Genomic DNA, 26,276 nt, shown 5'->3' on the forward strand with positions numbered 1-26,276 from the left:
TATGAGTCGGCAATGAGCCCTGGAAGATGGATCTGTCGAGCACAGTCATCTTAGGCTCTAGGCCTTTCTATGTAATTGGCCCATGTAAAATTTTCTCCAACACATGTCCCCTACTCTCGAGTCTGATTTTAGTCGGAAGGGAGTACATCTGTCTTTCTTGAGCCGAAGATGTGAAAAAGCTCTTTAATTGATGGAATGTGCGTGACTTTTGAGATGAAGGTGCGGTGGCACGACTTGAGTCATCATGATAAAATTAAATAAACATCATTTCGACATCTATTTTTTAAATTATGGCACTAATTTGTGTAACCGACGGCAGCAGCCGATCAAATGGAGAGATGCCATGCGTGCCACGTCTTACGACTTATTGGAGAAGAAATGATTCAATATCCGGACGTTATCTTCTTTTGGCTATAAGTAGAGGAGGTGTTTGTCCTTAGCCTTTTCTATTGCTTCCAGACTTTTCGATTCTTCCTTTCTCTTGTCCATTACCGTAGCTTCTCAGAACAAGGAGCCTTCCTTCTTCCTCCACGGTGCATTCTTCAGAGAGATTTTTGAAGGTTTTCATGACTGCTTCACTTCTTCTGTCTCCTTCCTTCACTCTCAGATGGGTTTTCTTTTTTGTTCATCTATTTTTCTGTTCTTCTCCCCTCTCTTTAGATATCCTTTTAGCCCTTTTGTTGGAGAATGGTCGAGCAGAACAAGCTAGGTCCCAGTGGTTATAGCTTTATGTTGAATCTGCAGGATCTGAGTCGGATACGAGTTTCTTATGGAATTTCTCCAGATTTTGATATTGGGCTTTCTAAGACAAACGAACATGTAGATAACCCGCTCTCCGATCGGCTTACTGGATGTGAGGAGGCACTCTGAGCAGACTTAAGGTTTCTTGTTCATCCTTTCAATCTTGCTCTCTTTCATTTCTATGGTTTATCATTTTGTGTCATTGTTCCAAACTCCTTTAGGTTTGTAATAGGTTTTTTGGTTCTCTGTATTATAGCCAATATCAGCTGTCTGTTGATCTCTTCTGCTCTTTTTTCACCATCAAGAGGCATCCTTACTTCAACGATTGGTGGTACTTTTCTTTCTAGAGGAGAGTTTCTCCTCTAATCAAGGGTGCTCCATCTTTCATTCACAGATGGAAGGAGCGATTCTTGCTAGTGTCCAGCCCTATAATAGAGAATTGAGATTTGTCGAGCTAGGGTTGGTCGGAGGCTTCAGCATTCAAAGTCTCAAAGTTGGGGACTAAGGAAGAGGATCGCTTTAGAACCCTCAGATACTTCAAAGCTCCCTCAGTCGATGAGTTGGTATCCAATGAGGTCCTTTTTAACGCTGAACTTAGCCAAGCTGACCCCAGGGGTAAGCACTGCATTTGTCCTCTTACTCGTCTCTTTCTTTAAAGTTGCTAATCGAGTTTGGTTGTTTGCAGAGATGAGGTCGAAAGACCTTGCCAAGATGAAGCGGAACCTTTCAAAGAAGAGGAAGGCTCCCATGCCCAAAGGTGCCTCTAAGAGGTTAGTGACCCATCAAGAAAAGGCTACGTATGAGTGTAGCTCAACGATCGAGGTCACGGTTGTTTTGGCGATTCCTACTCGTTCAAATCTGACTCCATTGTCTCTGGCTTCAATTTTTGTGATCACTCCAGTGTCAGCATCTCCACCGCCCGTGGCTTCTTTGCCCACTGCTCCGATGCCTCCTCACGAGACTAGAGCTCAGTCTTCTTTTACTTAGCTTCCTCCTGCTGCAGGCTCAAGCAGTATGTCTCCTCCTTTCAGTGAAATTATTCTTGATGTCCGCCTCGACTCCATTCCTGAGGATGCAATCTTTGATGACTGGAGAGTGATCAAAGAGCTAACTGAGAGATCGGTTCTTCCTGTAGAGCTGAAGGGCATCGCTGACATGGGCTTCGACGATCTACAGCGGTACTCCATGATTGCTGTGCATCAGGTGCCTCTTTATCCCTAGCTTCATTCTTGGGCTTCTCCTCTCACCCTTTTGCTGATCATAACTTCTCTGTAGATACTTCACTTTTTGATCGACACCTTGAATCGTGTGCACAAGGTGGAGATCCATAGAGCTTTGCACCAAAAGGCCGAATTCAATGCCGCAGAGGCACGCATGCATGCCGATGCGGTCAAGATGGAGGTCGATAAGCTGAGATCTCTCAATAAAGTTTTTACTGAGCTCATGCAGAAAGGAAAGGAGCTTCAGGCAGCCAAAATAAAGCTCACCAAGATCAAGCAAAAGGCTAAGGAGCGAATTATCGAGGTCAAGGAGTGGGCCAAGGATCAGGTTGTCGAGGCTAGGTGGGAGACTAAGAAGAAAGTTGTTGAGGCCCACTGATCAATCGTGGAATCCTTCAAAGCCTCAAAGAAATTCAAACAGAAGATGGTCAAGGTGGTCGATAGCTTCAAGGCATTAGAGGGATACCATGATGTCTTGGTCGCATTCAACCAAGACTCTTTCAATGAGGGACATGGGATTGGATTCTATGATTGTCATCATCAGGTCACCTCCTGACTTTCTGGAGCCGATCTCTCCTTCTTGGATAAGGATGAGGATGATGAGGAGGCTACGATTGAGCTGGCTCCTAATTCTGAGGCCATCGAGGAGTAGGCGAGGAGTAAAAAGATGATGATTGAAGTTTCTCTTCCACCCATTGCTAGTCCCTCTGAGACTGCTGGTCCCTCCAAAGTCGTGCCCAACTCTTCAGATCTTCAAGGCAAGGTCAGAAAATAAAAATTCTTTATAGCTTTTTCTCTTTCTTAATTTTTTGTAGAAAAATTATCATCGATGAAATGACATTTTGTCCGTTTCATACATTCCTTCACTTGTCTAGTTACGTCTGTACGCTCTTGTCAAATGTCCTTCTTTGATTTTTGTCATCCAGGCTTTATCGATGGCATCTGCAGCGAGAATCAGGTCCCGTATAGGTGACCTTGAAAGGAGTGTTAAAAAATTAAATAAGAAGGCTGCTGTCTGAAAGAAGAAACTGTCGAAGATCAAGAAAGCTTTAGATGAGGCCTTGACAGAAGTCAGTCGGTTAAGGATGATCAATCGTCGGAGTGTTGTGACATATTCTATTGAGAAAGCTCGGTTGGCGTTTGAGTCCACAAGGTTATCCAAGCTCATAGATGATGCCACTTGTAGGCCTATTCACGGATCGGGCTTGGACCTAGAAAATGTCAAAATTTACAAACCCGTCCTGAAATTCGATTAAAAATGAATAGAGTCTAGACCCAAGGCTCGGCCCATGAATAGGCCTAGCCACTTGGGGCACTGTTGTCAGGCAGTAGGACCTCCAACTCCGACTTTGCTGGTCTTAGGATAGGATCTCGAAACTGAAGTCGTCGGAAGCTGCAGCCAAAGAGGCAAGAAGATGTTTCATCGATCATATGGTGCAGCTTCAGAAAGACCTCCATACCGTACAAGAGAAGATCTCTGCGTTTGAGCACTCGGGCAATGTGGTCGCCAAATATAGATCGAGAGAAAGTCAATGGACAGTCATGAGATCTCGAGGCCTGATCGGAGATGGATTGGGTGATCCCGCATCTTCAGACGACATGGTTCGGTGCATGTTTGATGTAGACTATATGGCTAAATTTTGAACATGCCGAAATCGGATTAAGAAGGCCTTCTCCGAGCTCGACCTCTCTAACTTTTCTACTGAGGGTGATGCCGAACCTTTCGCTCCCCGAGGTAGGTCCAGGGGAGTTGAGATTCGTGAGCTCGGCCCGATGGTAAGGAGATCTGTACGAAAGTGTCCAATGAAGCTCGAAGATAGGGGCTCGTCATAGTTAAATGTAGCGATCTCTAACATTCGTCTTCTTGAGATGACATTATTCCTGTAATCATAATAAGTTATGTGAACACAATAGCAAATGTTCAACTTATGCTGTCTTTTCCTTTGCTCGGGAGACCTCTCATTTCGGACGAGGACTCATCAGTACTTGTTCCATCAGGTCTTCCATGCATTAATTATGAATGATCCTCTGATGTTTCATGATTTCCAACATACTTAAGTCAGATTTGACCAGAGTGCATGATGGCCGTGGGGAATGACAGCTACCACCTCTTAAGAATGAAGCAATATTTGGAAAAGGATGTCGGGCTTGTGAGAGCATGCCATGTGGTGGTATTTTGGTTCACAAAGTGGTGCTCGAATTGGCTTCTGGAGTTAGAAAGATGTGTCATTTATGACTGAGAGATAAGCTGCATTTTCTAGGCTAGCGATTAACGGTTGGTGTTGGTGCTTGCACCTATAAATAGAAATTGATGGTTGATAGAACTTCACCTTCCACCATCTTTTCTGTAGTTTCTACAAGAACTCTCCTTTTCTCTCATCACCATGATGCCATCCAAGAAAGCTATCAAAGACCGCGTCAAGGAGAGGAGGGCCATCGAGAGGGAGGCAAGGTGGCTCGGGTAGTCCTCCTCTCATATGGCGCCATCTGCTTCCCGATCTCCGCCATCCTTCAGAGGTGAGGGATCCCCCCAGGCTGAGTAGATTCTCCATGCGGTCCGAAAGTGCTGCATCAGGGACTACAAGACCTCTGCAGTGTTCAAGAGGGATGCCATCGACATCACCACCACCGTCTTTGTCTTCGAATTTGAAGACTGTAAGGTCTGTCAGTGGCGGATGGTGTCATAGTTGGACCTCCACTATCTCTTCCTCAAGAACAGTGATGAGGAGGTGGGGGCTTTTTTCTCAGATGAGGATTGAGATCCCTTTGCCTCTTCCTTCCCTTCTCCTTTCTCTTCTTTTCTTCCTTTTTTTTTTTTTTGAAGTGGTGCCCAGTGCATCACTTTTTGTAAATATTTTATTGAAAAGCATTCCACTTCTATCCATGTGTTTTGAATGTACATTTTCTGATGATTATTTTTTCGTTGAGCAGATAGGGGTCATCTTGTTCAAACATGAAATTAATTAAAGACTTGCCCAGTAGACTAACCAATTAGAGGTCATCCTTAGTCTCTAGGGTCGATTGGAGGTTTTTTCCAATCGATGAATTGACCTCAGGTCAACTTACGCTTTCAGTGACCACGCAAATCACAGACAATCTTACATTTTTGACGACTAAGCCGATCAAAAGTCATCTTATATTTGTAGAGACTAAACCAATCAGAGGTTATCTTATATCTTCAATGACTAAGTTGACCAAAGATCATCTTTATCTTCAATGACTAAGCCGATCAAAGACCGTCTTATATTTTCAATGACTAAATCGATCAAGAATCATCTTATATCTTTAATGACTAAGTCAATCAAAGGCTGTCTTTATCTTCAATGATAAAGATGATCAAAGATCGTCTTATATCTTTAATAACTAAGCCGATCAAAGACTGTTTTTATCTTCAATGACTAAGCCGATCAAAGATCGTCTCATATCTTTAATGACTAAGCTAATCAAAGATCGTCTTTATCTTCAATGACTAAGTCGATCAAAGACCGCCTTATGTCTTCAATGATTAAGCCGATCAAAAGACATCTTTATCTTCAATGATTAAGTCGATCAAAGGCCGCCTTATGTCTTCAATGACTAAGACGATCAAAAGCCGTCTTATGTCTTTAATGACTAAGCCGATTAAAGACTGTTTTTATCTTCAATGATTAAGGATCATCTTATATTTTCAATGACTAAACCGATCAAAGGCCATCTTTATCTTCAATAACTAAGTCGATCAACGATCATCTTTAATTTTCTATGAATTGACGAGCAAGCAAGAAACCGTTGTTTTTGGAAAAAGAAATTTCATTAAGGAGAGTCATGTGATACATTACTCGTAGTAGATTCGGAGGTTTTTCAAATTTCATGATTGGAAGAGCGCCATTTCATCAAGCTGCTTTAGTCGGTAGGTTTCTGGCTTGATGACCTCATCCACTTGGCATGGGCCCTCCTAATTTGGGGTCAGTTTGTCTCGTTCTTCAGATTGTGATATCTCTGTCTTGCACAGGATCAAGTCGCCGATCTTGAAGATTTTATTTCAAACTTTATTATTATAATATCGGACAACCTTATGTTGATAAGCTACCATTCGGACGTACGCCCTCTCTTTAGCTTCTTCGAGTAGATCTAGGTTAGCATGCAGTCTCTCTAAGTTGGTTTGCTCGTCAAAATTCTCAACTCACACCGATGGAACTCCAATCTCAATGAATATTACTGCTTCCATCCCAAAGGCCAAGTTAAAAGAAGTTTCTCCTGTTGAAACTTTTGGCATCGTCCTGTATGTCCAAAGTACATGATGGAGTTCATCAGCCCAAGACCCTTTAGCTTTGTTCAACCTTGTCTTAGTCCCCACAAAATAATGTGATTTGTTACCTCAACTTCACCATTGGCTTGAGGATAGGCGATGAAAGTAAGGTGGTGTGATATCCCATGCTCCTCATAGAATTTTTTGAACTTAGCCCCTGTGAACTGACATCCATTATCGGTGATCAATACTCGAGATAGGCTGAATCGACATATGATCAACTTTCAAACAAAGTCTACTGTCCTTATTTCTATAATACGGAATAGTAGTTCAGCTTCTACCCATTTAATAAAATAATCAATGGCGACGAGCAAGAATTTACACTGACCCGATGCCTATGGGAAGGGATCAAGGATATCCATCCCCTATTGCGCAAATGGCCAAGGGATGCAGATAAGAGTGATCAGTACGACGGGCAGTCGTTGCATATTGAAATTTTTTTGGCATTTATTACACCACAACATGTAATCTTCAGAATCTTTCTGCATAGTCGACCAGTAGTAACCCTGTTTGAGGAGTTTATAGGTCAGTACTCTCTTGCTGATATGACTCTTATAGATACTTTCATGTACTTCTCTGAGTACATAGTCAGCTTCAAATAGTCATAGACACTTTAGGAGAGGCAATGAGTATGACTTCTTGTATAATTTTTTCTCATGAAGGAAATAATTAACCGACTGATATTTGATCTTTCGAGCTTCCTTTGATCTGTAAGTAATATTTTGTCTCTAAGATAGCCAACCAACGAATCAATCCAAGAGGGCTCCTCATGAATCTGCAACACAGTCATCGACTCGTCAATGCTAGGTCAATTCATCACCTCAAAAAAAGTTATCCTAGGCAAGTCAGATGGTGACGACATCACTAATTTAGACAATAGGTTAGCCCTCAAATTTTCTATCCTAGGCACCTACTGGATTTCAAACTAATCGAATGCAGACGCCAAGTCTTTGATCTTCTGGTGGTATCGGATCATGTTGTCCCCTCGAGCTTTATAATGGCCCTGAATGTGTCCAACGACCAACTGCAAGTCACCACAGGCTTTCAAATTCAGTATCCCCAACTCCTTGGCTATTCAGAGCCCCGCGGCTAAGGCTTCATATTCAGCTTTATTGTTTGTAGTCAAAAACTCAAAGCATAAGGTGTACTCGACTATCATTCTTTTCGAGCCTGTAAGGATTAGTCCCACTCCCGATCACAAGGAATTGGATGAACCATCCATGTACATTATCCAGGAGCCATTATTAGTTTCCAAAGGACCCTCACCAGTGCGAACATGCAGCTCCACCTCTTCTTGCTCAGCTTGTTTATCTGGAATGGTACATTCGGCCACAAAATCGATCAAGATCTGAGCTTTGATGGATGGTCAGGGCCGGTACTGGATGTCAAACTCTGAGAGCTTGACTACTCATTTTGCAATCCATCCATATATGTCTGGTCGATGGAGAATGCTCTTTATTGGCTGATCAGTCAGGAGGATGATAGTGTGAGCCTGAAAGTATGGTCCGCACTTTAGAGCTGCAATAAGGAGTGCGTAAGCCAGTTTCTCTAACTTTAAATATCTGATCTCCGCATCCCTTAGGATTTGGCTGATGTAATAGATCGGTCTTTGGATTTTGTTCCACTCTTGGACTAGCACTTCACTTATAGCAACAAGTAAAACTGTAAGGTATAGATATAATTCTTCATCAGAGTTAGACTTACTGAGCAGTGGAGTGGAGCTAAGATAGTCTTTGAGGTCCGCAAAAGCCTTTTGGCATTCTTCGAACTATTGAAAATTTTTTGATTACTTCAGAACTTGAAAGAAGGATAAGTACCATTCAGCTAATCTTGAAACAAACCGATTCAAGGCAGCAACTCTCCCTATAAGACATTATACCTCCTTGGTTGTCCTAGGGGAAATCATCTCCTGCACAGTCTTGATCTTCTCCAGATTAGCCTTTATTCCTTGATTGGAGACCATGAAGCCTAAAAACTTCCTAGAGGTTATCCCAAAAACACACTTGGCTGGGTTCAGCTTCATCTTATACTTTTGTAGGATGGCCAAGACTTCTTCGAGGTCATTAATATGGGTCCTTATAGATTGGCTCTTGACGAGCATGTCGTCTACGTATATCTCCATATTACATTCAATTTGATCCTAGAAAACTTTGTTCATAAGGCGCTGATAAGTTGCACTTACATTTTTCAAACCAAAGGGATTATCTTGTAACAAAAAAGACCTCGATCAGTAATAAAAGATATTTTGTTCTCATCTTCAGACACCATTCGGATTTGGTTATAGCTGAAGAAGGCATCTATGAAAGATAGAAGTTCGTGGCTCGACGTGGCATTGACTAGCTGATCAATCCTTGGCAAGGAGTAGCTATCTTTTAGACAAACCTTGTTCAAATCAGTGAAGTCGATGCAGATCTGTCATTTTTTGTTCTTCTTTTTCACTATGACCACATTTGCTATCCACTCCGGATAAGTCATCTCTTTGATGAAACCTGCTTGGAGTAGCTTGTCTACCTCTTCGGCTATTATCTTCTGTCGTTTCAGTACAAAATTCCTCTTCTTTTGCTTGAAGGGATGATAGTTTGGGCTCACGTTCAGTCGGTGCATGATTACTAAAGGATCAATTTTTGGCATGTCTGCTGGTGTCCAAGTGAAAACATCCGAATTTACTTACAAAAAGGAGGTCAGTTGGTCTTTCATTACCTGATCCAGATTTGACCCAACCTGGACCGTGTGCTTCAGATTTCCATCCACCAATGGGACTGAGATGAGGTCTTCGACGGGCTCTCTATGTTCCTCAGCCAACTCATCATGGGTATCTAGCCTCTCACCCAAGTATGACTCCATGGGGTAACCTCCTTGGAGAGCGATGCTATAACAATGACGCTCTAGGTCTTGGTCTCCACGGACTTCTTCGACTCTATTTGCTGTTGAAAACTTCATCTTTAGATGATATGTGGACATGACAATTTGGAATACGTTTAGGTCTGGTCAATCGAGGATGGTGTTGTAGGCCAAAGGTGCTCAAACGATCAAGAAATCAACCTAAATAGTAGACTAGATGGGGAATCGGTTGGCCTTTACAGGAAAATTGATGACTCCTTCGATGGGGATAGTGTCCCTGGTAAATCCGACAAGTGGAGAGTCCAACCTCCTTCACCGATCATCCGATACTCCTATTTTCAAGAAAGCATCATAAAACAAGACATCGGCAAAGCTTTTATTATCGATTAGGATGCGGCGTACATCATAATTAGTAATATTTAAGGTTTCAACAACTGTATCATTGTGTGGGAACTGAATTTCTTGGATATCCTCCTCGATGAAGGTTATCAGCTCTCCTGTCTTCTATCTCTTTGTTGCCTCCTCATCCCCACTGAGTCCTCCAGCTCCATGCCCCCCGGTAATGGCATTGATTATACTGACTGGGGGTTGGTCTTCCTACAGTCTTGCTTGTCATAGTTGCTCTGCCAGTCAAGGGGATCTCCGTCACTGCCTTTCTCGTCACTCCTATCTTGGAAGGATAAACCGATCGAGATGACCATACATGATGAAGTCTTCGATCTCATCCTTGAGCTGGACACACTCTTCTGTATTGTGGTCGTGGTCACAGTGATACAGACAATATTTATTCGAGTCCCTTCAATTTGGAAATGTCTGAATCTTCCTCAACTCCAAGGGCTGTCCCCTTATTTCCATTAGCACTTGAGTTCTAGGTGCATTCAGCGAAATATAGTTTGTATATCTTCTCGACGGAGAGGCACATCGATTCCTTCTCTAAGGGCTTCAGGGTCGGCGGTTTCGAGGAGGGACCCCATTTTTTTCTTCTGAAATGGGGACTTGGAGCACTGACAGGTTCTCGCCTCCCACCTCAGGAAGTGCTCCTTATTTTGCCCCTCTGTCGCAATAGAACCAACGGGGATGCCATCTTCGGTGAAGACCTCCTCCATGCGAGCATACTTCTCTGCTCGGATCAGCATATCAGGATAATCCCGAGGCTAGATCTTTATTAATGACTTCTTGAGGTTGTTCTTCAGATATCAGCCCATCATCATGGACATCGCGATTGACTGATCCAGATCACGGACCTCTAAGGTCACCATATTAAAGTGGCTAACGAAAGCTCAGATTAACTCTCCCTCTTTTTGCTTGATGGTATGGAGGTAGTCGGATCACTTTTGCTATCATCGATTGCTAACAAAGTGGCCAATGAAAGATCGGCTCAACTCTTCAAAAGAATGAATCGAAGTCAGTTTCAAGCTGGAATACCAGTGCCGAGCTGTCCCCTTTAGAGTTATGGGAAAAGCTTGATAAAGGATGGCATCAGTTGCTCCATGGAGGAGCATCGCCACCCTAAAAGTCTCGAGATACTCGACAGGGTCGGCAGTTCCATCGTAGGTCTTAAATTGTAGAGCCTTAAAATGTTGAGGGAGTGGCTCCTGTATAATCCTCAGAGTAAAGGAAGGGTCACTGTTGAACCCATCATAGGATGCTGAGGGGGTATTGCAGATCGCATTGATCCGCTCATCGATCTCCCAAAACCTTCTCTCAATAGCAAAGTCTCGGACAGTGCGAGCCTCAGAATGTTGGGGAGATTGGCTTTCAGAGGTTGAATCATGTCCTGATCAAAGACTCTAAGATCGCCGCCTTCCCAATTCCTGAGTTTTGAAGCAGTTCTGTTGGGTCTACCTTCTCTCCGAGCTCTGCAGAGGTGACCACAACTATTCTGGTGGTGGTGGTGGTGGCTGTGAAGCTGGATTTGATGGTGGTGCCACCGAAGGAGGTACAGAGACAGCCTAATCAGACTACAGTGCCACTGGTGAAGGCACAAGGACAGTTTGGACAATCTGGATGGTGACCATCAAAATTTGAACTTGTTGGAAGAGTAGGTTGAATTGATCCACCATGACCAATGTCGGTTGGACTGATGGAGGAGTCTCCGTCACCGATGGTTGCACCTGGTTGTTGGCTTCGCTTTCCATCAATCGAAAGGCGATGGCGTTTATGTGACGGGATGAAACTCCTTTTGATGGCATGATGTCTTGTTGCTCTCATCTGTGCTCCTCTATATAGGTCAAGACCCTTCCTCTAGCATCAATTTGTTGATACGAGAATTCGTCTGGCGTCAGAATGCTGGAGTCGACGACAAGACTAGCCTCCCAAGGATGTGACCTGCACAAAAGTTCTAACCAGAGATGGCTCTAGTGAGGACTCTCTAATGTTCAAGTCAGAACTCTCATTCAACAGAAAGAGCGTGAGAAGCAGAATAATGACGTACCTTTCTTCGAGGGTCCTCTTTGAGTCTCCTTTATAGTAGAGAATTGGAGCTTCTGTTGGTAAGTGGTTGGCACGATCCCGCATGATCAATGTAATTCATGGGGCACAAGATTATCGCTTAAGATTTTTGAGATGTGATGGTTGTGGTTGCCTTATCAGTCTAGAGATAGTTGTTGCTTGACGGTATTGTATTTCAAACGAGATTGCCAGCTGAATGTTGTCAGCGATGACTAGAGGTCGGCCGTCTCAAATCTGTTTACTGGCCCAAAGATGGTAGGATAGACATGATCAACCAATGAGGAGACATCGGTGACAGTGCATGAGAGTTGCCGAGCGTTGATCGACCGTGACCTGTTTGCTCAGGGTGTGAGATGTCGATCATACAGTTGCAGAAGAGTAGTTTGATAGGAGTTATGGCTAAATATGAGTTGGCAATGGGCTCCGAAAGGCGGATCTGCTAGGCACAGTTATCTTGGGCTCTAGGCCTTTTCATGTATTTGGCCCATGCAAAATTTTCTTCAACACAATTGAAGATGGGAAAGGCTTCGATGCAACTCCATTTATCAACAAAAAGGAGGGGCAGCTTATACAATTGAGCATATGCAAATATCTAATTTGATGCACAAATACCCATTAGACGCACAAATGGAATGTGAAGGATATGACAAAAGTATTTAAGAATACCAATATCATATAAGGAGTGGGCACTGATCCCTATAATGCAACATGCATACCGTAGAGTATAGTATATCTATGGATGGTCGTCCATGGACAATTGTCAAACAATGCATGCCAAGTATATGTCGTGCCATATATGCTATGTGTTGTTTGATGACCATCTATCATCCGATGACAATCATTCACAGATATATTGCATTTTATGGTATGTGTGCAAGGATGCAGACAATCTGCATAGGGAGTTCATTCTACTTTCCCACATATACTAACTCTAAATCAATCCACATGTCTGGCATGCTGAGATTAGTTTACCAAAAAAAAAAAAAATCAAAAACACCAACTTAACCACAATTTCTAGTTAGTCAAGGTGTTACATGTAAAACTGGCTAACGTGAAGTTTTTCTCTTGATAACGGGCAATTTGTGCATCGAAATCAGTACAAACTAGTAAGATGAAAATAGTATGCATAATATTTATTTAGATTCATTTTTATATTTAAATCAATCAAAATATAGATAAAAACTTGAGGATCCGATTAATATCTGTATCCGTACATATATCTATAAAAAAAAATAGATATGATTATAGATAGACAACTATCTGATTCGCATCCGAATATTTGAACCTACCTATAATCTCATATAATTTTATATAATATTTATCAATTTTTTAAAAATATATAATTATATAGACATGCTATTAATTTGATTTATCTTTTATTTAATAATATTTTTTAATTTTATAATTATAAAATTTAATTATCTAATTTATATTTATAATTATATTTATATTTTTAATATTTAAATTACACCTGTATCTATTTAAATTAAATATAAATATAAATTTTTATATTCAAATAATATCTGCACCTTTATTTGCATTCGCCAATAAGATAAATATGAGTATGAATAATATGCTTTATCTGATCCGGTTTCTGCCCTACAAAGCAGACGCCTGGTTTCTTGCAGAAGACCCCTAAACACAACCAATAGTACAGAGAAGTTTCTCCATATAAGCTAATTGCCCCACATTTCAGAGGCGGAAGGGTTCTAGACGCTGGCGAGCGAGAGAGATAGAGGGCGAGAGCGCTCGCGCGCGCGCAATGGAGGCGTCTTCCGCCGTGAAGCGGCCCCTCGAGGTCTCCTCCAGCGACCCCAACAGCCCCTTCCCCTCCCCTTCCTCCGCCGCCGCGGCCTCCAAGCGCCGCCCCCCGCACTCGCCCGCTGCCCCCTTCCGGGCCCTCTCGCCGCGGCTGAAGTCCTCCCCCAACGAAACCCTCTTCCGCATCCTCTGTCCCGCCGATCGGACCGGCGGGGTCATCGGCAAGGGCGGTTCCATCGTCCGTCAGTTCCGCGAGGAGACCGGCGCTAAGATCCGAATCGAGGACCCCGTCCCGGGCTCCGAGGACCGCGTCATTACCATCATCGCCGAGGCGCCGCCGAAGAAGCGGCGGGAGGATGGCGGAGGGAACGGCGGCGAGGCGGCTGAGGACGATCCCTCCCCGGCCCAGCGGGCCCTTGTTAGGGTTTTCGAGAGGATGCTTAGGGTAGAGAGTGAGAGGGTTGGGGAAGGAAATGGAGGAGGAGGAGGAGAAGGAGGAGGGGAGGAGAAGGAGATACAGGGGCAGGTGGTGTGCAAGCTTCTGGCGCCCAGCAGCCAAGTGGGGTGTATTCTTGGGAAAGGAGGAAAGATCGTTGAGAAAATCAGACAAGAGAGCGGAGCTCAGATTAGAATTTTTGGGAAGGATCAGGTGCCACTGTGTGCTGTTGCTGGGGACGAGCTGATCCATGTAAGCTGTCAACGATCTTTATCCATTTTTTTATTCGTTTCTGGTTTTTGCATGTTCTGAATATGCATGCATGACGTGGATATGCTTCCGTCAACCTGATAATTATGACTATTCACAATCTCTCGATCGCATTGGAATTTTATTAGGCATCGCAGCATGGAAAAGTAATAAAGATGTGGTTTTCATAGTGCTATGTTTTCATTGCTATTCAGTTAAGGTTCCTGTCTGCTTCTTATATAATTTCATATGTCTCATTTCTCAACCGTGATTGATGTAGTGTTTTTTTTTCCCTTTGAAGTGTTATAGAGATAGCTGACTTCGAACTTTTTACTATGTAATTCTCTTTTCATTCATCTAATGGACAAGAACCGTCTCAAATAAAAGAACCAAATGGAAGTTCTTAGGCATTCCAATCCTTTCAGTGAATCTTGCAAGAAATTCATCTGGATCGTGGTACCTTAAATGTTGTATAATCACCCATAACCACCATTAGGTTAAGAGGAAGTATCAATCTCATATCCAATAGTGGAAAAGAGCTAATAACGTAATATTTATTTATTATTTATATTCTTTTCTTCTGCCATTTGCAAACTTCAAGGTCATCCTTAAATATAGAAAAGCTCTTCGATCTGCCTGAATTTTCTTATAATTAATTGATGATGGAGCTTCGTTAGTGATATTGTTTCGCTGATAACTAGCAGAATGGTAACAATTCATCATAATAATATGAGAATCATAAGTGGGACATGGCTGTCTAGAAAGGTGTCAAATATGGAAATGAAAGAACCCCATAAACTGAAATAAACCTATTTGTGTAGCAAGCAGAGAGCCTTGACAATGGTATTCCAGCCATAATTGTGCAAGCAAGATGAAGTGCAGATGAAATTCAAAAGCAATATGTAGCATTGAAATTTCTTGTTTCTACCTCAATTTTATCCAATCAGCTCAGCTTTATCTGGAAAAAGCTGGTTTTGGGCTCAAGCCCTTGTCTGAGAACTGGTTCGGACATTCTTCTTTCTGTGCTAATTTTAATATGGTTCAGTTGTATAGGTTTGAATAAACAATGCTATTGCACTTATTTGGATTATATGAAGTTAAATTAAATGTTTGATGGCATAACCTATTTCGATCATTCGTAATAGGAAGGAAATACATTACCATGATCCATGCATAGGCTCTCAAACTGGTGGATCGTGCTGTCATCTGTGTCGTTCTTTGAATGGAAGCGAGACTGACTCATTCTCCATCTTTCAAATATATAGAAAAAAAACTACTTTTTTGAATTAATTTCTCCTATTTGACCAATGTGCATCTTTCTCCCCCATTTCCTGTTCCTCTGCCTTTCTCTTTTTATACCTGCTTCTCAAACAAAGCCCTCCTGAGATCAATGTACATGCCACTTTGTTTCTGCAGTCTCCTCACTACAGAGAGAGTCAATGGAGCGTCTTGGGTGTATCAGATGTACTATGTGTGGCCCCAAAAATCTGAAGATGGTTCTTTTGCTCGAGAAATTATTTCTAAGAGAAATTAAAACCAGTTCAATCAGTTATGAAATCTTTTCCAGGCCTTGGTACTGTCTTTACCTTCGACCAATGCACCCCAAACCCACAACTTTTCTTTCCTTCCATTCTCTATAGCATTCAATTTACAATAGAAAATCCCTTGCATTAGATTGGGAATTTTGCCCCTTTTTTTTAAAATTGCTTTATATATATATAAAAGTTACGTAGCTGTGCTTGCATGATCTGCTGTGATGATCAAAGAAAGAGATAGGTTTGGTAGAAGGGGATCGAGAGGTAGAAGAGGGATTTTGTTTAGTTAGTTGACATTTGATTAGATTGGGTTGATTCAATGCCAATCAATGTTAATTTTTCTTCCCAAAAGTGCTTGCCAATTGATATTTTTTTCTTAGCTTTAGAATTGGGAGATTTTGAATTTTTGTGCTTTTCTTCCATTGATCAACAACACAATAGGCATATCTTTTCCCTTCCTTTTCTGTTGTGTCATGGTCACTATTATAACACAAAATAATGAGAGCCTCATGCTTTATAGGTATATTGGTGATTCTATGGGGAGAAAGAATATAAGCTAAAACCATTCTATAAGTTTTATATTGGACTGCAAGTGGCTGGTTCTTTTTTTAACTGAGCTAAGAGACTGTGTTGAAGTACAATGAAGAGTTAAGCTTTGCTATTCACGATGGACTTAAGGAACCATTTTGAACATCTAGATGAAAAGCTCGTATTCAACAAAAAAATGTTTGAATTGACAGAAACAATCACAAAATGATGGAAAGGCCTTGGTGATGGGAATTATTTCTTTTGCCTGAATTAAACCTTTTAGTTATGGGTACCATGTGATCTTATCATTGCTTATTTCAAGGTTTTTAATGCTAATGCCATCAACAACTGAATAATGTCATTTGCTAATTTGATTTCACGCTGTTGAAGTGATACTGACTTCGTACAAAACTTTTTTGGTAGATATCTGGGAGTTTCTCTGCTGTAAAGAAAGCACTGCTATCTGTTTCGAGGTGTCTGCAGGATAACCCTAGAACAGAGTCAACTAACTTTACCATTCCGAAGCCATTTGGACCAACCAGTCATGGAGCTGGTCCCCCTACAATGATGGATCCTTATGCTCAAAGAAGCTTATTGCCTAATCAGCATGTCCCAGATTATCATTCCAGAGGATATTCATCAAATCCAGGAATGGACAATTTTGTGCCTGGACATAGAAAGGTTCTAGAAGAGGATGTTATGTTCAGAATATTATGCTCCAATGACAAAGTTGGTAGCATCATTGGGAAAGCTGGTGTAATTATTCGGGGCTTGCAAAGTGAAACTGGTGCAACAATCAAGATTGTTGACCCCATTCCAGATTCAGATGAAAAGGTTATTGTGATATCTGCACGTGAGGTATGTGCAAAATCAAAACATTTATAATTGGCTTAGAAATTGAAGTTCAATTACCCATTTTATTGAAAAATTTGAGGCTTTTCTGATGTTGGTTTTGGTTATGAGTAGTGCAGACTTCAGAATTAAGACATTCTCCAGCACAAGATGCTGTCCTTCGTGTCCATTCTAGACTTGCAGAGGCAGGATTTGATAAAAGCTCTGCCATTTCTGCAAGGCTTCTAGTTCCTGCACAGCAGATTGGTTGTCTGTTGGGAAAAGGTGGCACCATTATTGCTGAAATGAGAAGGGCTACTGGGGCCAGTATCCGGATTTTTTTAAAGGAACAAGTTCCAAAATGTGCTCAACCAAATGATGAGCTTGTCCAAGTATGAAGCAGTTATTTGATGCTATTAATTTCCTATGCATTACTTTTTGGGGTTTATATGATTATTCACCTGATATACATTTTCAAATTAATGTTTTCAGCCTTCCATTTCACTTTTTATTTCTTCAAGCGGTCAATGTTGGTTGACTGGCTGTCTGCAGTACTCACTTTTTTTTTGCTTTGTGCAATGATAATTATTTGAATTAATTTTTGAGCAGAGATAATGTAAACTTTTGAGCAATTTGATGATATTAATTTTTCATTGCTCCTATGTTCTTTTTTTTTTTTTGAGTTATATGATTTACCTGATATAATTTTTCAAATGGATGTTCTAAGCTTTTCCTTGAACTTCCTATTTCTTCAAGTGGTCATATTGGGTGATTGATCGCCTGCATTAATTAGTCATCATTTTGCTTTTTTTTTTTTTTTTTTTTTGTGCGGTGATAGTTTGAATTAATTGTTTAGCTCACATTATTTTAAGCAAGGTTATGACTAGATTGGTCAGTTCACTCTGATGCTTGAGATAGTGATAAATTAGGTATGTTGTGATTAAGGCTTATCATTTTTGAGGAGGTCTATTGTCAGGTCCCAGCCCGACAGCCCGAGTTGGGCATGCGATAGAAGGCTGCACATCCCTAGGGTTTAACCTCACAGGATATGCAAGGTCTGTCTTTTTATTCACACATATTCACATCATTCCAACTCAATTTCTCTAATACATTTATTCAATAAAAATAGTTCACAAAAACTAATAAGGATGAGTGACATAAGGTCTAAATCAAATTTTACTCAATGATAAAACTAAGCAAATAGCATCTAAAGTTCTATGCTCCTCACTTCTCAATCTCAAGACCCATATGCTCTTTTGGATCTAAAAAAGAATAGAAAAAATTAGTAAGCTTTACATGCTCAATAAGTTTCCAATATCTCTGAAGAATCAAACATAAGATAAATTTTATTTTAACCATAGTAATTTGACAATAATAAGATACATGTATCATATACTCAGTTTTTCAACATACTATGCATAATAGTAAAACACAAAAAATCCTCTCTTAGTCTTTGGTGACTACGGTTATGATCAGTCCCATGACAAGGTTTAAAAGAGACTAGTTTCTGAATACAAAACATGCGATCCTTCAGTATATATCGGTGATCAACCCCATTGGCAATGCGCAGAAGGAAATTAGCACTCATTCACACGATCATGATTAGCCTCATGATAAAGCCAAGAGACTAGTGCTGCAAATAAATATGTAATGCATCAGCGTGTGCTAGGGATGGCAATGGGTAGGGTATCCACAAATTTTGCCTACCCATATCCGAACCCGTTTAAAATCTAACTACCCGAACCTGTCCCAAACCCTATTATAAAACCCACCACAAATCCCAAACCCGTCCCATTTAAAATTAGTATACTAGTCGGGTACCTGAACCCATGCGACATAACTCCATAAATTAAAAATTTTGCAGCCAAAGTAGGATCCTTTGGATCAAAATTCCCCTAACCCTAAAAATATCAAGCTTCTTACCAAGATTAAGCTCTCAAAACCTCAAGGGACCAACTCACACTGCCATAACTCCCACAAAATCCCTTCGATCTCCCTCAAGTACTCTCCTTTCCCACAAATCTCTGAAGAAAGAGAACAAAATGAAAAGAAAACGAAGCGAAAAAGAAAAAATAATCAATCTATGTGGGAAAAGTCTTATATTTCAATTTTTTCTGCTTTTCCTTTATTTTTTTTGATTTTCTCTTTGCTCCCCCGATTTTTCCTCTATTTTTTTGTCCTCAGGGGTCTCAATCAAGTGGGAAGCTTGGAACTGAAGAAACCCCTCCCCTCTCCCTCAAGTGCTCTCCTTTCCCATGGATCTCTAGAGGAAGAGAATGAAATGACCAAAAACAAGAAAGGAAAAAAAATTGATCAATCCATGTGGGAAAAGGTCTTACCTTTCGATTTTTTTTCTGTTTTCCTTTGTTTTCCTTGATATTTTCTTTGTTTTCCCCCGATTTTCTCATTATTTTTTTTACCATTCTCAAGAGTCTCAATCAGGTGACAGGCTTTGCACGGCCAATAGAAAAGCTTAAGATGCTGGTTAGGGCTAAGGCTATATATTTATATATAAGCAGATTCGGAGAGCGGATACCCGAGGGATAAATCTCAAATCCATCCCAAACCTGAACGGATTTTAGTTTTAAATCCAAAATCTGTCTCAAACCCTAATAGGGTATGCTAAACGGGTCTTATTAGGATTTGGGACGGATCTGATACCTAGAAAAATCCGTCTGACTGCCATCCCTAGCATGTGCTGACGATCATCCCTAGATGGTTAGGCCCAAGAGGACTAGCTTTACCGATGATCAACTCCAACTAGTTACGTCGAAACTAATTTTTAACGTGTGGCTAACGATTAGTTCCGTTGGCTAGACTCAGATTATAGTTTAACTAGAGAGTTTTTTCACTAATATTCATAATATAATCATAGTCGTTTTCATAATAATTTTAAACTCAAAGTATCACATTTCATTTCCAAAAAAAGCAACAGACAATTTTTATTCAAAAATTCATTTAAAGGTGAACATATATAATCTTCTTTCCAAATGTCATACAATATTAAAACAAAGAAATTAACTTATTTCAAATTTTGCAGTTTGCAATAATCATGTTAGACACCTTATGCTTGATCCATAAACTTTGAATTATGTTTTCATGAAAGCATGCATAATATAGATATTTTTCTAATTTCTAAATATATATATATTTTTTTTACAAATTTCTATCTGAAATATATGATATGCATCAAGAAAAATCCAGAGAATAAAGAAAATTTACAGTCCTAAACAAACCAGATCCAATAATCACAATCTTTGATTCACGGTCCATCCCTAGGCTCGGTGCTCCTCTTGCATTGAAGGTTCTGATACAAGTAATTTACAATATTGTTAGCCTTCAATTCAAGAAAATGATTAGGGCGAAGAGAGAGACTCTCGGTCTAGGCCTCGATCTAAGCTTGATTACAGGCCTGATCTAGGTGGCTTGAATCAGTCATCAATAAATCAGTCTAGAAATTAATTGAATTGGTGTCCTAATTTGAGAGGTGAGTTTACGTCAGGTTTCTCTTCATTTCCCCCCTCTCTCTCTATCTCTCTCTCTTTTTCTCATGGCAATCGGGGGGGGGGGGATTCTTAAACAAGAAACCCCTGGCCTTAAAATGAAAAATAGAGAGTAAGGAGGGTGGTCCAATGGTGGTGCGGCTAGGGTGGCCGGATGGTGGTGGTGTAGCTAGGGCATCTGTGGCTTATACTGGTGGTCCGACCAGAAATAGGAGAGGGAAGAGGGAAGGTGCATCACCCCTTGTTGCCTTGGAGGTAGGATTCTTGGCCATGAAAGAACAAGGGGAGGAGGAATACTCACCGGCGAGTGGCCATGGCAGCAGGTTGCAGTTGACAGTGTCAGTTTTCGACGACAAAAAAGCCCAATAACTCTCGGAAGGTGGAAATAGGGAAAATTAGAGAGAAAGGGGGTTTTCGGGGTAATGATGCTTGGTTATGGCAGCACAGCAGCTACCATAGGCGAGAAAGGAGGGAGAGGGAGGTGGTAGGGGCTTTGGTGGTGGCTTGATCACAGGGGAGGAGGGGTTAAAATAGAAGGGGGTTTGAAAGGGATGAAGCTGGCCTAACACCAGCCGTTTGTTGGTTGCAGCGGCCCCCAACTGCCACCGGCTGTTCCCACCAACTTGCAACACTTGCATCGGCCACGGTTACGTGGCCTTATCTCAACGGCAGGGGGTCGGACAGGGATCGCGATTGCGGTTCCCTTGTTCCAATCACGATCCCATTCCCCATTATCTTTTTGATTTGGGCTGGAGTCTGTTGTGCTTGCTGACTTTGGTCCAGGTTGGTCCAATTTGGGCTGGTTCTCACATCTATGCTGGTCCTATACTATTTTACAAGGATACAACAACTCAAATTATTCAATATGGAAGTAAGTTCTTTCATCCCTCTGAAAGTTCTTGCATGGGATACTTTCCAACCTTTTTCTCGGTGACATATTGTGTAAGCCAAGGTTTTTTATGATTACATTCAATCATTGGAAAGATTAACAAAATTGTAACCTGTTCCATATTGAATAGTTGATGGTCATATGCTATTTTGTGAGGATACAACAATTCAACTATTCAATATAGAATTAAGTCTGTTCGTTCCTCTGAAAGTTCTTGAACAGGATACTGCACAGCCTCTTTCTCAGTGACATATTGTGTAAGCATAGGTTTTGTGTGATTACATTTAATCATTGGAAAGAATTACAAAATGGTGACCTGTTCTTTTTATGATCTCTAAGTTGTTTGGCATTAAATTGTCATTCTTCCATATCGTTATTTTTCTCACTTGTTCAGTAGTATCGCCCTATTATTTCTGACAAAAAAGAGAACCAATACATGCTTTTGAAGTGCACTTTATTATTACATACCACACTTATTGTTTTTGGAGGTTCATATCTGCAGATGAGTTTGGTAACAGTATTTTTGCATGCTTCTCACTTGTCTCTATGTCTAGAGTGTAGATCAATTAGGAAAAACAGAAACGCCAATAAGAACCTTGTTGTCAGACCTCCATTTTTAGATAAGATGAGTTCTTTAGATTGGAAGTTTGTGGTCAGTTTATTTAGCTTCTATGCTGCAATATGGCATAGGAGTGTAAGAATCAATTGTAAGGGCTGGATTTGGACAAGTGGCATTGAGATGCTGGTATTGGAAATGATGCAACTTTTTTTCTTCTTTGGTCAATTGCAAGATGATTCAATGCCAAATTGGATTTAATGAAAAGTGTTTATGAAAAATCTTTGCTTTCTAAGAGTAATATAATTTGCTTGATGCCATATTTGTGCTACTTGAGTTGTGATCTTTGAATAGGCAAATGAATAAGCAGTCGGAACCTAAGGTGAGATTAATTTGTAATTATCTGAACATTGAGCTCCAAAATTATTTCAGGCTGTGTTTTTTATATTGTACTCTAGTGCTCAATAATTTAATTATCTGGACCTGTTGGATGTCCTGCAATTGTTTCTTTTTATTTGTTTTATTTAGATTCAATCCCTTAAATGTCAGAAAACCATCTTGCCGAGCGAGAAACAAATTGTAAATTTGTTGGGAACTAGCATGTCTTCCAACATTTGATGAAGCAATTGTGATGAGTTTGTTTGGCTCGAGATGGTAAAATAGTATTTGGGCCAATTTTACTTTTAGGTGCATACTGACGACTATATAATGTCCGGCCTATGGCAATACTCCTTTGCCTCGTTGGTATATTTTCATGGTTGATCCTTGTGATCAACTCTTGTTTCTTGGCTGTAACAAGTATCATAAGAATATTGTTTGATGTTATTTAGGTAAAAGGTGAAAGAGACTCATTGCAACATATTATGATAAAGTTGCAATGTCTAATATGTTGCCCTTTCAAAGTGTGATTCAGCTTCAATGATGAACTGTTAGCCATGTATTCTAGATGGTTCTCTGGAAATTGAATGCACACAATGAGCCCTAGCTCCTGGGGTTACAAAATAGTTGGTAAACATCGCAAACACCTATATAAAATATTTAGGAAGTAATTTTTCCCTTGTTCGCAGGTGACTGGGAGTTTTCAATCTGTTCAGGATGCATTGCTTCATATCACGAGCAGGATTCGAGAGACAATCTTTCCAATGAAAACTTTTCCAAGTGCTGGCATGACTCAGTATACATCTGCAGCATCTGAAATCCCTCCTTTCCCGAGACCAATACATGAGCCAACCCCTCCTGGACGTTACTCTACAGTTGGAGTATTTCACGTGCTGATGCTCTATCGGTCTCTCCAAAATCCAAGATCGGCCGCCTCCTCTCTCGCATGGTGTTGATCGTCTTGCGGTTGATCGCATTCCCATGTCTTATGGCCCTGACACTACAGGACCTCGTCCGGCTGTTGATCATCCTTCACCAAGGTTATGGGCTCCTGAGGTAAGCCTAGTTGATTTTAGTGGTGTAAAGAGTAGAGTGGTTCATAGTATTTAAAGCCTGCTAAACAAGACAAAGATTTGCTGTTTTGTTGGATTGGTAAGAACATGATTCTGTAGAGTTATGGCCATAAAGTATTAATGGTATGATTGCAAATCGTTTAGTAAATCCCATAATGGAACTACATTGGTGCCCTAAATAATGATATGATTTTGCCAAATGTTTGGATGTGAGGCCATGCTGAGACCTCAAGTTTTGTCAGTGGTGAAGTTTTTGCACTTGAAGTTGTGTTTGTACTAATGTTTCTTATAATGATATAGTTCTTTCCTGTGGCTGTGTGCTCTAGTTGACCTTAGTAGCTATTTTAATGTTAAAACATTGCCATCTAAAAGGAAACAACAAAACTTGCATTGCTAAATATGCTTATCCCTGACAACGTGATATGCATTCATTATCTAATTCCTTGAAACAAAAAATAATTCAGTTTTGAGATCTTTCACCCATGCATTGAGTGCATTAAAAAATGAATAATTTTAATTGTATTTTCATTCAATCTATAGCCCAGAAGTATCCAAATCGGCTGAAATTTGATCTGTATATGTTTTTAAAGTATTTAGATCAAGATCAATGATTTGGATTTGCAAACAATATAATCTATAATATACTTCAGCTCACTTGATATGTTGCTGCCATTTATTTTATGTTCACTTGATGCATAGACAAGAGACATCTAAAATTAATATTATTTAGTCTCGAGGCATTTGTGCATCATACATCATGATCAACATTGTTAATTTCATTGAGAGGTGCATCATTGATTTCCATTATGATGCAATTGGAGCCTAATGCGCTCGAGTGCATCCTATTCCCCCTTCCTCTTTGTCTTTCTATTGTGTGATATATGTCAATAAATTAATTTTGTGAAATGTGTAGTGGTTTCTAGATCTCTTCCATACTTGTCCCCTATAGGTTGCGGGTTTGATGGTTTTGGAGTCTGAAGCATTCATTGAAATATGCAACTGAGGTGTTTTATGCTCTGCAGGTAATGAGCACTAAAACCCCAAGAGGTACTCCTGATGTGGGAACTGGTTTCAGAAGTGGAGGGATGGGAAGGTATGGTTGATTTCTCGATCTGAAAATCTCACAATGCACGTTCACTTTCTTATATTTAAAATATTGGTGTGTAGTGGAGGTCAGACACCTGTAGCGACAAGCAATACAGTTGAACCTCTAGAAACAAGCAGAAAGGTTGAACATATTATTCCTCAAAAGGATCTGACATATGTTTACGGAGAGAACAACAGCAACCTTGCTGAGATTAGACAGGTATGAGTTTCTTTTCATAATTTGACTGATTTATCAAACTTTTTGAAACAATCATTTTCAATTCTTTCATCATACTGCCATTCGGTTATGTTCCCTTTTTCTATCATATGCTTATGGTATAAGCCAGTTAAGCAATGCTGTTTAGGACTCTGATTTCAATACAGAAATAATCATAGAAATGGTTTAGAAAGAAGATGAAATGAAATTGCGACTTCATGTAAAATTTGCTGTAGATCTACCTATCTAATGTTACTACAGAGCAAATAAATGCTCTGCATGGTTTTCTAAAGAGTACCATTTTGCTTCAGTAGCTCATCTCATGGTTATCATTTCATCTATCGTCTCATGATGCCCCACCATCCCTCACCATTACAGAATTTGTCATGTTTCTCAACCTCCATAGCATGATTCGGTTTTCATCAATTTGTTATCAATATCACTAAAACCAGCTTCCAGAATATTTATTTTGAACCTGTTGGTTTATGAAGGCTCTGAACCCCTTCCAGTGGTGTCTTTGACCAACGTTGTCTTGTTGAATGTTCAGATATCAGGTGCTCAGTTCACGATTCATGATGCAGTGCCTGGGGCGACTGCAGGAAGGGTCGTTATATCTGGAACCCCTCAGCAGGTGAAAATGGGCCAAAGTCTTATGCATGCTTTTATCATGTGGGGACGTTATATCAAGGATGCTTGATCAGATGAAATGGATCAGACCGTTCTCCATGCTTTATCCTTTGGGATCAGCTGGGAATTGCTTCTGCCACTAGATCCTTGCTGTGAAGCTGTTCTTTGCCTCTTCTCATCGAGCAGGAAAAGGAGGTGGTATGTGGCTGATGCATCACTCAGGCTTTTCTTTAGCCGCACTCTTTATTTTGGCAGAATGTAAAAGCATATGCAAAGGAACTTTGTGTTCTTTAGGCACCATATATAATCTATGGTAGCTTAGAAAGATGTACATGAATGTTAGTTTCTGCTTAGTTAATCAGCATTATAACATATTGTGTCAATAGATTCAGTTATCCTTTTTTTTTTTTTCTGAGTACTTGTTCTTGGCATTGTTAATTCCATCAAGCGCAACCTTAAATAATATTTGGAAAACTCACATGGGTTGAAACAAATCAGTTGTTGTTGGTCCTTTTCCTCTGCTCGCAAATCTATTTTGTTATTTACATTTTAGTAAAACAAATATGAGCTTCTAGTCAAAAACAAAAAGTTCTGAAATTATCAGAAAATCCCTCTTGCAGATCCTATATTCAGTTATGTGAAGACTTGTTTTGGAGAGTCGAGCTGATTGGTCTCCCCTGGTAAGCGTGTAACAATGGCATCCACAAGTCTATGGAGCAGTTTACAAGCATCATACAAAAGAGGCTTGGTTGTGAAGCCGTCTGTAGATTGATGCAATGAACATACGATCACAGATATCCATGCACCCAATCTATGCTGATGGAGTAGTCCTTCCCAATCCACGGTGTTCTTTCGAGGTCCTGAATCGTAAGACGAATTCTGTTTGGCAGCATGAAGTTTGACATCGACGGCCATGATGGAATTGATCAGATATTGACCAGCCAGACCTCTCAGATTCACCTTCGAGCACCTCAGGTTGCAACTTGCATAGAGTGGTGGTGGGGTTTATTACGGCGAGAGTTCAAGTGACCAGCCATTGAAGCACCACAAACTGATTAGGTGCTTA

The 26,276-nt window shown here is 40.5% G+C and overlaps 1 protein-coding gene across 1 annotated transcript; it reads left to right on the top strand.

Annotated features, from left to right (window-relative positions):
- Positions 1 to 13,139: 13,139 nt before the first annotated feature.
- On the top strand, positions 13,140 to 25,608 carry LOC140859167 (KH domain-containing protein HEN4-like). Its single transcript, XM_073260776.1, is given in 8 exon segments — positions 13,140 to 13,990; positions 16,474 to 16,908; positions 17,022 to 17,273; positions 22,897 to 23,096; positions 23,098 to 23,263; positions 24,303 to 24,373; positions 24,448 to 24,586; positions 25,131 to 25,608. Coding segments are annotated over 8 exon segments (2,100 nt in total). The 5' UTR covers positions 13,140 to 13,303; the 3' UTR covers positions 25,281 to 25,608.
- The last annotated feature ends 668 nt before the right edge of the window (positions 25,609 to 26,276 follow it).

The sequence above is a fragment of the Elaeis guineensis genome, chromosome 7 (assembly GCF_000442705.2).
Source record: "Elaeis guineensis isolate ETL-2024a chromosome 7, EG11, whole genome shotgun sequence".
NCBI lineage: Eukaryota > Viridiplantae > Streptophyta > Magnoliopsida > Arecales > Arecaceae > Elaeis > Elaeis guineensis.